The sequence below is a fragment of the Alosa alosa genome, chromosome 12 (assembly GCF_017589495.1).
Source record: "Alosa alosa isolate M-15738 ecotype Scorff River chromosome 12, AALO_Geno_1.1, whole genome shotgun sequence".
Taxonomy (NCBI): domain Eukaryota; kingdom Metazoa; phylum Chordata; class Actinopteri; order Clupeiformes; family Clupeidae; genus Alosa; species Alosa alosa.
In genome coordinates this window covers 31,255,900-31,268,619 of record NC_063200.1, presented here as the reverse complement: position 1 = coordinate 31,268,619, position 12,720 = coordinate 31,255,900, and the positions used below count along the sequence as shown (strand labels likewise).

The 12,720-nt window shown below is 43.0% G+C and overlaps 1 protein-coding gene across 2 annotated transcripts in view; it reads left to right on the top strand.

Moving 5' to 3' along the window:
* cacna1bb (calcium channel, voltage-dependent, N type, alpha 1B subunit, b) overlaps positions 1-12,241 on the top strand; it is a 153,404-nt gene extending 141,163 nt beyond the window's left edge. For both annotated transcript variants that reach the window (XM_048259412.1, XM_048259413.1), the window contains 3 exons: positions 4,011-4,245; positions 7,976-8,202; positions 8,508-12,241. In XM_048259412.1, the coding sequence (XP_048115369.1) occupies positions 4,011-4,245; positions 7,976-8,202; positions 8,508-9,092 (1,047 nt within the window). In that variant the 3' untranslated portion in view covers positions 9,093-12,241. The remainder of the gene's footprint in view (positions 1-4,010; positions 4,246-7,975; positions 8,203-8,507) is intronic.
* Positions 12,242-12,720: the final 479 nt, after the last annotated feature.

Here is a 12,720-nt window from a genome sequence, read left to right as displayed (position 1 = left end):
CTCTCTCTCTAACCTCTCTCTGTCTCTCTTCCTCTCTATCTCTCTCTCTCTTTCTGTCCTCTGTTTTCTCTCTCTCTCTCTTTCTCATCTATCTGTTGGCCTTTGTGTTGCTCCCATTGTCTCTATGTCTGTCAAATATCGTGCTCCATTGTTGTGTCCAAACACTGGGTATTCTTTATTGAGGTATATTTGCATAGGCTGCTGTGGGGACTGAGACCTTGCATGCATTTCAGTCTACTTTTTTTAATCAATAAATCATGAGCTTTGAAGAATTGAATGTCATTCCCAGGCCATCTGTAACTAAGGGGAGTTGGGGAAAAATGTGTTTTCATGTGTTTTCATCTTGCAGATATATTTTATGAGTGTCCACTCTGGCTGTTGATCAGATTGTCACATTGTTTTGGAGAGAGATGGAACTTTTTAATCTCTCAAACCACAAGACACCATCTTAAATGAGGTGGTCTTATAAAGGAAATCAATGCAGGCGGTTTCACTCCCTCACAGCCTATGTCAACACAATATCTTGGCTTCCTGGAGTGATGTGTCCAAGGCCAGTGTGTTTGTTGTGTGTATGCAATTGTGCAATATAATTTGTGTACTGTGTGCTTTCAAAATATATTTTGAGTGTCTGCCTCTTGAGTGTGCGTGTGTGTGTGTGTGTGTGTGTATGTGTGTGTGTGTGTATGTGTATGTGTGTTTGTTTGTGTGTGTATTTGGGGGTTGTGTCTGTGGGTGTGTGTGAGTGAGAGATATCTCAGGGTCTTTTGTACAGTGCTGTGTTTTAAATGGTCGTGAGATACAGAGTGGTGTTTGTGGTTCTCCTCTTTTCTCTATCTATACTGCTTTCTCTGTTGGAGCCCCCTCATCTTTGCCAAAGGAGTTGAAATAGTATCATAGGCCTACTGACACTGTTTTGGTAGTCCTAGTTGGTGTAATTAAATGCTTCTGAAGATAAAATCAGCCTCATAGGTCCAATGGTTCAGAAATACAGTGTCTGAATTTTAATTGTAGACAACTTCCCCACATGATCTTAAAAATGGCAAAAGTGGATGATCACATTGAACATATGGACATGCATATACAACATGTTAATTGTACTGAAATTTTAAGTTAATATGTAACCTATTGCGTCATATTTTAACTTACAATGTGTCAATGTGTTGGCAACTGCTTTGGTAAAGATGTGCTTTGAAGGGGTAACCATTTTCAGAGCACAAGCTTGCTGTGGTCACTAGGTGGTGATAGCAGGCTTGTGACGTCTTTTTCTTTCAGATGCTGTGGCGTTGTGACTGTTACTTCAGATGAGACTGTTAAACAATGACTATGGGTCGTCTTACAGGGCAAATGCAGAAAATATAACAAGTACACAATGATTGAGTATTGGTCAATGATAAAAAAGAATCGGCAATCATTTCAAATTTACACAGGTGAGGTGTTAAATTCCTTGTGCTTTAGGAAAGGAATTCCCCATAGTGCACAATCAACAGCCAAGCCTATTTAACATTACACAACATGACGCAGGATACAACCACAAGGCACAGTTGACAGTTAGCTGGCAGCATTTGCAAGCGTGCCACATGTTCTACCCAGGGTCTGGAATATCCCTCATTCATGGTACTACATGCGCTGCCAGTAGCTTAAGTGCTCAACCGAAGCAACAAACCTTCATACACAAAAAACAGCATCACCAATAGAACAGCCTTCTGAGCATTTCACTGGGGTTATCAAACCGGCACCTTCTTTCATCAGTGTTTCATTTGAATTAGGTCCGCAACACCTCCAGAAGGCCCAACAGTAGTGTCTGGCGTCCCAGACCCACCCCCCTCTACACTCATGACGGGGTTTTTCAACCCAACCAAATTCTGCAGTCATTCCTCTTCATTTCTGTGGCCGTTTATGATCGGATCCGCAACCTAACCAGACCAACCGCAAGCCCTTGATACAGGCACCAACAAATGCCAACAAATTCTTCAGTGGTTCGTCTTCGTTGCTGTGACCATGATCAGATCAGCGACGTAACCAGCCATAACGCAAGCCCTTGATGTGGGCACCAACAACTACCGCTCCAGAAAGACAGCGACAAGATTTCACAAATCTCACAGTCAATTCAGGTTACAACATGAACCCTGGTAGTCTGTGAGTGCCTCAGCTATAGCGATTTGCTTGCCTTTTTAGCAGCCTCAGATAACTTTTTTACAGCTCCTTTCAGTAACAGTCCACAACAAAAATAAAATCCAACAGAAGTGTTGTAGCTGACTTTGCTACAAAACCTTTAACACCCATATCCACTGGTATTGTGTGTGCTTGCCATCCACGTTCCCTTACTTTTGCTACCAGTTTTGCACACTTTGACTTCTTCCTTAGAAAGCATTCTTCAATCACATCTTCAAAGGGAATAATGCTCAATAAAGCAGAGAGTACACTCACCCTCTGAATACAACACCATGTCTGTTCTCACTCAAAGCAGTGTCACCACAACTGTGGAATTTGCAGATGCCTTCCGATGTCTACCGAGAGTTTCCAATCCTGTGCTTTGGCCCAACTTCCTGTATTGCTTGTATTTGCTCGATAGCCACTTTCCTGTCCCTCTAGTACACAATTCTACTGTCCTTGTCATTTGCCGGCAAATAGTTAACCTCAACACTCTTGTTCTCATTCAAACACGTGATGTTAAAACCTGATTACTGTATGTCTCCAGGTTTAGAAACTCTGGGTCAGGCTAGTTTTACATCTAGACAGAATGTGCTTTAAAGAGCCCTGACCCATGACTTACAGCTTACCCCCATTGCCATGGTGAAAACCAATGCTGAAATGGCACATCCAACCAACACCCAAATACTGCCATGATGTTGTGTAAGTACTCGTGTTGAAGCATAATTGAATGTCCTCAAAATATGCCTTAACTAAAGCTCAAATCTTCCCAGGGACCTCAAATGAGTTGTATGCCTTCCACAACAGCCTGTGAGGCAAACATCAATCAATACAAATAATAAACAATGATTAAATAATCAGCAAATAATAAAAAATGATTAAATAATAAGCAATACAAATCCCTGAGCAGATAACTTGCAGGTTTGAGCCTTAACCATGGCACTAAAAGCCCAGACCCATAGCCACTGTATGTCTCAACTGACTTCTGACCCCTTTTTTTCTGTGACAGTAGAGGTGCGACCTCAGCGTGGCTTTCTATGAATGTGTGACACAGGCATCACATTATTATGTCTCATTTTGAAGTGGTCAAAACATCTGCTGTGATTTTATGGGCCAGTGGGCTTAACTGAATTGTCACTTCGTTGCTGTGAGCAAACAGCGCTAGTTGTACCAGTCTGTTCTTTCTTTCTTTCTTTCTTTCTTTTTTTTGTTCTTTTGCTCTCTAATTTTTAATCTATTTTTTCCCTGTCCCTCTCTCAGGCTTTTTATATTTTGCAGTATTTGTAAAGTCTGTATTTGCTCTCAGGGCTCCTGCAGATTTTTAGCACTTCCCTGACATGACCAGGCTCAGCTCTTCCTGTCTGTGGCAGCACCATGCTTATTGGTCAGGTGTCTTTATCATACTAATTTGGTAACACCATGATGCATTATGGAGAGTATTTATCTGTGGCTGGATTCTGCATTATTAAGCAGCATGCCGCTTGTAAAACATTGTTTTATAAGGTATTGTAACTGGCTTGCAATATTAATGCAATCATAATAATGTCATATGGCTATATGAATGCAACCGTGGATGTCCAGGGGTACACATGCAATGTATTAATGGAAAAGCATTGTAAATAGTGCATATGACTGTATAAATACATTTATAATGCATTAGGAATATGCATTCCTAATTGAGTGTTACCACACTCCCTTCGGCTGGTCAGGGCACAGTGTGAGGAGGGCAGAAGAACAGTAGAGACTTCACAGAGAGACGGAAAGGTAGAGGTATCAGCAGACAAATGGATGGAGCCCTCCCTCCTTTCTGCCCTTTTTCTTCTTCTCATCCCCTTCTCCTTTCCTCCTCTCGTCATCAGCCCATTCTGGATGCGAGCCCCATGACCATGAGGCGCTCAGCGTCCACACTGTCCCCGCAGCGCCACCAGGAGGCGAGCCTGCGGGAGTACGGGCTGCAGAGGCCCTCGCAGGGCCAGGACAGGGCCCACCACCATCACCACCACCACCACCACCACTGCCACAAGCGCAGGGAGCGCGAGAAGAAGCACAAGTCACTGGAGAGGGACAGCACAGAGCAGACCACCTCTGCACGGGGTAAGACGCAGGCACTGATACACATGCACAAACAAGGGTGTTTGCACATGCCCAGACTCGAAGATTTTCACATGTTGTGAGGGACTGAGGCGGTCACCCCACGTTTAGGGGGGTGAGCCACTGGATAAGATGGTGTTGAGGGAATGAGGTGGCAGGAGACCGCAGAGAGAGGGGAGCATTCTCAGAGAAGCCACCATAGATTAATGGCATCTTTAACATCTGCTATGGCACACACAAACAACACTCTCCCTTTCCTCTCTCTGTGTGATCAGTCCTCTCCTGTGAAGTACCGGATTGTTAATCATTTGTTAATCAAATTTCCTTCTTTTACACACACAAACCTCCCTGTTGGGAATGTGCTATTCCACAAAGTACAGATGCACAAGTTTCCAGAGGAAATATGGAACATGGAAAATGCAGGCCTTACAAAAGGGTTGAGATGATGGATAGACAAATTAAAGCAAAATCAGCTTTTGTTTTGTTTGTTCTTGTAGGTTAAAATACACTGTGAGTGTGCTGGGTCATTAGCGCATGTATGTGTTTACTGTATGAGGATACTTTGTATGAGCAAATGTTTTACATACAGACCCATTAGTTAAGTACTTTAGCCCCACTATCTAGATGACATGTGCATCTGTTAGACATTGACCATGGTCACACATGTCAGATGCTGTATACCTGTGGCTAAAAACACCAGATATGACAGAGTCAAATTCATGAAGTGGACGTTTGATGGAATGCATGAAAAGGCGTCTGTCAACTTTAGACCAGAATCTCCTTTCACCATGTGTTCAGAAAGAGTAGCACGGCAGACCGGCGTTGTTGCTCGTTCCTGCTTCACCGGCCTTGCTTGGCGATAAGATAAATTCCTCCCCGGATTAAGCCTGATCGGGTTATAGAGCAAAAGGCCCTCCATTGACTTCCTAAAGGGGCTCAGAGGGAATATTCCTGTGTCAAGTGCTCTGGCGACTCAAGGAGCAGACTTACCAGCTTAGAGATCAGGAGGGAGAAAGCTGCTTTTGGAGAAGGGGGTGGGGGGCGTTTTTTTTTTTTTTTTTTTTAATTCTCAGGCTTCTGGTATGGGACTGGTTGAGAGCGGGTGCTTCCATGCACCATGGAACTTTGGGTAAGTCTGCCTATTAAGTAAGTATGGCAGAGGTTGAGGAGTTGTTGACAGATGTTCCACTCTGCATTATATACCTCTGTGCTGCAGCAGAAAGTTCATTGCATTCCTTTCATCTTATTAGACAAAATCCATCACCAACTATTTTAATTCACCATTATAATATAGTCCTGGTGCTGGCCTCCCAGAATATGGCTGGCAAGAAGTGATACCGAATATTTGAAGCATAATTGAATATCTGAAGTATAATTGAAGCATTAATATAACAGACAAACATACACACACAGACAGACAAGAAGAAGGACCAGACTGTGTCTGTGTGGTTTTCCCAAATTTGAGTCATCTGTGAAAATGTGTAAGTATGTCCCCAACCTTAACTTGAACTGTTGTGGTGTGTCTAGGAGTTATACTATTATTTATTATTATTATTTATTTAAAGAGGAATGCCTCTTGAGATGTGACATCTCATTTTCGAGAGGGTCCTCGATAGGACTGGACAAAGACAAAGATACAAGGACAAGATATTACAGTACAGTACAATACAACATACACATTCACTCACATACAGCCCCCTTCCCCCACCCCCAACAGCTCCCATTCCCTAAAAATACATACATATACACATATATACAACAAGCATACATCTTCATATCCACATATATACATACAGAGACACATATATGCACGCGCACAGTACATACATACACATATACGAAAATATAGACCGATGCGCTCACATATCTATAACAGAGCATATTGACAGATCAAAGACACACAAAAAAGCATTAATGAAAACAATTACAACGATTATTTGCTTTCAGATATGTGAACAAAGATGTCTTGAAGCGACTCAAAGATGTAATTGATCTTAAGGCCCCAGGCAGGGCTATTCCAGTCAAAGGGAGCCTTGTATTTAAATGAACATGCGCTTTCTTTGGAGATATGTGGTACTGTAAATGATAGATGTCTGGTGTGCCTCAAACTATAGTTTGTTTGGTAAGGTATTAAATGTTGTTGCAGGTAGAGTGGATAACTAAGATGTATGCACTTAAAAATAAGCTGGAACCAATGAAACTGTCTCCTGGCGTTGGGTGACAGAATATTCAATGAATCATACAGGATACAGTGATCGTCCTGTATGAACATTTCAACACAAATCTGCAAATGCTATTAAAGACAACAGTCAAAGGCTTAAGACAAGTCTCAGTGGAGTTCTGATATACTACATCAGCATAATCTATAATTGGAAATAATAATTGCTTCACAATTCTCAACCTGATCTGCTGTGTAAAACAATTATTGAAACGATACAGCATCCTTATATTACAATTCAGCTTTCTTATAGTATGATTGATGTGGGTTTTATAGGAGAGTTGAGAATCAAGCCAAAAGCCCAAGTATTTAAATTCATCAACTCTGCCAAAGAGATTACCATCTAAAAAGTTAATTGACAAATTTGTTTGTTTAACAGTAGATCTGGTTGGGAAAAGCATACAGTATGATTTATTTTTATTCAACAGGAGGTCATTACATTGGAACCATTTTTTAATAATATCAAAGTCTGTCTGAAGAGTGTTCTGTATCTTAGAAATATTAGAGTTGGAATTATAGATCACTGTGTCATCAGCATATAAGTGAATAGAACAGTCTGAGCAAGCTTGTGGAAGGTCATTGATAAAGACTGAAAATAGGAGAGGCCCTAACGAGGATCCTTGAGGGACTCCCTTTTCCATAATGGCAAAGGAGGATAGACTACCCTGAAAAAGGACACACTGTTGCCGAAAATGTAAATAAGAGCTAAACTAAAGAAGAGCTTGTTTAGAGAGCCCAATAGCATGAAGTTTGTCTAAAAGCATGTAGTGATTAACAAGATCAAAAGCTTTGGTTAAGTCTATAAAAATCGCTCCAGTAGACATATTATCATCGAGGGATGATGATACATCATACTTGTCTTTTCAGGCAGCATTCTGTGATGATTTTGTGTGAATATTTATGTGTATGTTTGTGTTTTGTGTGACAAAGGATTGTGTGTGTGTGTTAGTGTTGCTTGGTAACAGCTGGTTTCTGACTGTTGAGATGAAAGCCATGCTCCACATGTCTGTCACCTAATTTATGGGGACCTGTCCAAAGAGCAAGGACAAGCGGAGTGGCCAATGTGAAACAGGCGACAGAAAAGGAGAGAGTGATATAGGATAAGAGGACCACGGAGGGAAGGGTGCACTTTTGACACAATCAGATGTATCTGAGTGAACACTCATCCAATAACCATCCTGTTCCCTCCACGCCTTTAGTTTATTACCCTGGATTCAGGTCACGTTTCTGAACACAATGTACTTGATAAGAGGCATTTGGTGAGCTCAAACGATGCAGAATGCATTACTTTCACATGATCTGCACAGAACAGTGATGAAAAGCAATTCCAGAGAATTTCAACACCTAGTCATTTTAAAGTTCATTTTATAAGACCAACACTGAAGTGAGAAATTCTGGGGGAAAGCTGTACTGGTCATTCATATGGGTTCCATTTGATTTTGCTGCATGTCTGCTCTGCAGATGTAAGTTGCATGATGGGAGTTCTCGTGTTTCCCTGTTCCCACATGTTCATAGGTACGGTGGCAGAGGTGACGGGCGAGCACGTGAGTCGCGAGCGTGCACGGGACCGGGACCGAGGCCGCCCGCACGAGCGAAAGCATCACTCGGTGTCGGGTGAGCCCAAGACGCGCTACTACTCATGCGAGCGCTATGGCAGCAGGGAGCAGGGCCATGCCCACTCAGCTGGACCGAGCCGATCCACCTCACCTGGGGAACAACATGAGACCTTACGCCTCATACAGGTGTGTGTGTGTGTGTGTGTGTGTGTATGCATCTGACCTTTACATCACATGGCAGACTTTACCTTTGTGTGTGTGTTTGTGTGTCTGTAAGTCTGTATGTGTGAGTGTACAACCTGAAAGCGATTCCGGTAATTCCCACAGGCTAGAATGCAAACACATGTCCATGTAGGGGAGGTGGTGTGTGTGTGAGAGATTAATTCTGTGTGTGGTGTACTTGTGGCCTACATTACTCATTACCGGTAATGTACACCAGTTGCTCACCACATCAATTTTCAGATGCTTTTATCTGCCCGTCTCCCTCCCAGGCTGGCACCACTGCCAGGGGCAGCCCAGTCATTGTGGCGTCAAGCACCAACACCCCCAACCGCAGCCGCCGCCAGCTCCCTCAGACGCCCCTCACCCCACGGCCGGCCGTCGCCTACAAAACGCCCCACTCGTCTCCCGTCACCATGCCGTCGGCCGGCTCCCGACCCTGCGCCGGGCCCAGCTCCGTCTCTGGCTCCAGCTCGACCCGTCTGACGCGCGGCCTCTCGGAGCACAACTCGCTGCTGGCCGACAGCGGCAGCCCGTCCCCAGTGCCTGTCACCCGCATCGGCTCCGTGCCCAGCCTGGCTGCCGAGCCGCGCCACCCTCTTCCGCACCCCGAGGAGATGGACGACTTCCACGACGCCCTGAGCACCTACCACGGCGTGGGCCGCTCCACGCGGACACTGCCCAGTGCCGCTCACGCCGGGGCCGGCGCCGGATTGGGCTCCTCGGCCCTTGCCCAGTCGGGCCGCAGCGGGGTGCCCAACGGGTACCACTTTGCCCTGGGCATGAGCTCGGCGGCCGGCTCTGGAGCCAGGGGCGCGGGCGGGTACCAGGAGACTGAGAAAGAGGACTGGTGCTAGCGGGGCTAGGAGATCAGGACAAGTCAAAATGAGACGTATCTCTTTGAAAGGGCCACAATGAGCACACTGCAAATATCTGAGTGTATGTGTGCGCATGCATGTGTGTGGGTGAATGGATGTCTGGAGGATCTACTGTACATGTTGTGAATGTACATCAGTCTTTGTCCTCTCATACTGAAGAACTGAAGGAAGTGTAAGATATTTGAGCCTGAAAACAAAAAAGAAGAAAGAAAGGACATAAATCACTTCAAAACTCACAGTTTTCTTTATACTTTATAGTTATACCTCAGAAAGACTACAGTGTTGCAGGGCCCCACTGTGCTCACAGATTAAGATAACTTTCCTCATGCATAGTCAAATCTGCTGTGTGCATTCCCTCTTCTCAAAGATATGGACCAGCCTGACAAGAAGGAGCATGATTTGACAGTATAGCGAGTCCCCAAATCGCCACCCCTTCGTCCCTCTCTCTCTCTTTCTCTGTCTCTCTTTCTCTCTTTTAAAGTTTACTCTATAGGGCTACTATTGGATGGACGCAAGGTGATGGAGCAACTCCCTGAGGCCGAGCTGACTCCGGGGGGAGATGGGAGTACGGGGCTCTACGTTAGGGAGGCTTTGCTGGGCAGCATCGGAGCCATGACACCCAAGCGATGAGGACGATGATAATGACAAATGCACTACTATAGCGCCACTGGGACCTGAACCCATCAGTCAGAGTCTCAGTCCCATGTTGTTGTTTTTTTCCATGACCGAGGATGTGAAGGCAAAGTGATATTTTTTACTTTGAAGATTTGCTGCTCTTTTTTTTTGTCCTGTGACTTCGACTAAGGAGTGACAAACTGAACACATACACAGAAACACACTAAGATGGGGAAGAGTGAAGTGTGAGTAAAAAAAAGATGTAAGATTGAGGCCAAAATTGTAATTTGTTTTGTATCAAGCTATAGTATAGTACATTCAATAACAGTATTCCTCCTTTTGTACCATTGTACTTTCAAAGGGTTCGTCGAGGAGTATAGCTGGATATCACGGATAAGCTCTACTCTTTTGTTTTCTTTATTTTGAAACGCAGTGCTCAAGCCGTCAAATACTGTACCAAGTGCCTAACTTTAAATGTGTTACTGTTTGTGGTTAAAATGCAGATCTGTAGACAGGATAGGAAACGTATATCTAAGAGAGGAAACTGAGCTGATATCTTGGACGCAGCCAGTGTCAATCTAAAGTGGTCTGGCATCTCCACAAAACCCCATATCACAAACATGGCAACAGAGATTTATATGTTTGCACAAAAAAAATAGATTTTTAAATTGACTATACAACAAGAGTTCATTCATTGGTGTATATGAAATTATGTATTAGAGCTGGAGAAAATGACATGCAAGAATTATATTGCTAATATAGATTACTATTATGACATTAATATGTGTGTAGTTAGTTTGGTGCCAATTCAGAGTGAACTATGGTACAGAAGTGGTGTGAGTGCATGCAAGAAGGTTCCTGTCTGACTTGGTGGTTAATATTGTCTTAAAGCTGCTGCCTGTGATTAATGCATTTACGTGGGTCGTCTTTTATTTTGTGTAAAACAGAGGACACAGCAAGCTTTGCCTTTTCTCCTCCACTGTGCAAGAGTGGTTTAGAGTGAATGAGTGAGCTTACGTTTCCTGGCATACACGTGACGTTTCCATGTTCACAAGGCAGACATTAGGTCTCGAATTTACCCCTTTCCTTACCCAGTGTTAGATGCTGACAGTGAGTACAAAGACATCTTTTGTATCATAGTCCTTTCTCCAAAAGGACAATTCTTGACAAATACAAAAATGTCCTCACATAATCTGTGTCTCCTGTTAAGTGTTATTGAAATAACTCCATGTTTTAGTTCCATATTTACATTGAGGGCCCACAGGATTTTCTTACACATAGTGACAAGGTGATAGCAGCCCTGCCTATTTGTCAGTTTAGTCATTGGCTTCCATGTCCCCTTAAATCCTGTCAAGTTATTCAAACACTATGAGGCCTATAACAGCCACTGTTCCCTGCAATGTTCTCTCAAGGGCATTTGTCTGTGGACAGAAAGATGGGACAGGGAGAACAAATGGGAAATGCTGCTGTGTTCACTCATTGCGTTCCTATCAATTCTATTAAATAGTTCTGTAACCTTGAAAAGATAACTGACCTGAAATGGCTCAATGCAATGTTGAGAAACTTTTTTTAAACAACTCCTGGTGCCAGACATAACCATAATTGAAGGCTAGCCTTTCTCTGCCAGCTCCAAACTGTGAGAGCTGATCCAAAAGACAGTGGACTGAAGGTGTCTTAAGAAGGACTAAGGCAGGGTATCTGGAATGGCAGCCATATTGCCTTCACTTTTTATCCAGCTCTTTTTGACATCCATGAAAAGGATATTAATAGAGGGCTTAAGATTAAACTTTTTTTTCAGCCCTGGGTCCCAAGGAGCGAGAAATAATGTGGGTTGTCCCTCCAAAGACAAGTGTGCTGTTCTCTGTTCATTCTTGGCACCGCATGGTGTGTTGACTGTTGACTCACAGTGAAGTTGGACTATGCAACAGATGACACTTTAGGACCAGTTGGCCTCCATTGTAGCTTTATGTCCAGGGCTCTCCAGATTCAGGCTTTAGCATGATTGTGACCAAAACACATATTTCTCTGAATTTGTACACACTGTTGTAAAGTACACATGTAAAATAAGATGTACATTGACAAAATGTTAAACATGTTTCTCTTAAAATGCCTAACTTGAGATTTTGTCACCATGGCAAAATGCATGTCACCCTAGATTCCCCATTTACTCTTGTAACTATTTGATTCGGTTATTTAAAAAAAAAAAAACATTACTTTTAAAGGTAATGGTTATTTTATTTGTGCCCTAAGATAGTTAGCAATTAGGTAAATAATGGCTAATTGAAAGGTTTTGTGTGACCTTGTCCAAATGAGTAGCGTTGCGAGTCACAACGGACCCTACAAATGTTTTTTGCCAATGTTTGCTTTGTCATTACCAGAACACATGAGTGGAGACAAACGTTCTAAAAGAGCAACAATTTGTCAGCTAATTTAAAATCAGGTGCCAAATGTATCCCTTAGCCATTTTTGTTTTATTTCTTGTACCTCATCCACTGAAAATGTGGCTTACGTCCTTGATCACGTTCATGTTTGCATGTTCAAATGAAATATGTGCATGTGTGAAATTGTATATCATGAAGTCTATTTTATATGCGTTCACTTGCTGGTCGTTTTAAATGACGTTTGATATACCATAGGAATGAAAAGGGATGTGAAGAAACGACATTTAACGCATTTACAATGGCGGAAGAAGTTGGAGGGTTTTGTGTCCTGGACTGAAATTAGTGTGGTGTTCGTCTTGACGTCTTCGTGATCAGCCTGACTCTAGCACTGCCTCTCTATCTTTCTCTTCGGTTCACGCTGGTCAATACTGCTGTCATTTCTAGCATTGCATTTTGTATGAAGAAATGTCCTTGAAATTGAGTTATGTAAGAAAATAAAACTGGTTACAAAAAAACCTTCATTTTGCATAATTTTCTCTGGTATGTTTCAGTATGGAAATATAGAACCTTTGTGATAGTGTAGGCTACTTTTTGTGTGCTACTACATTCCT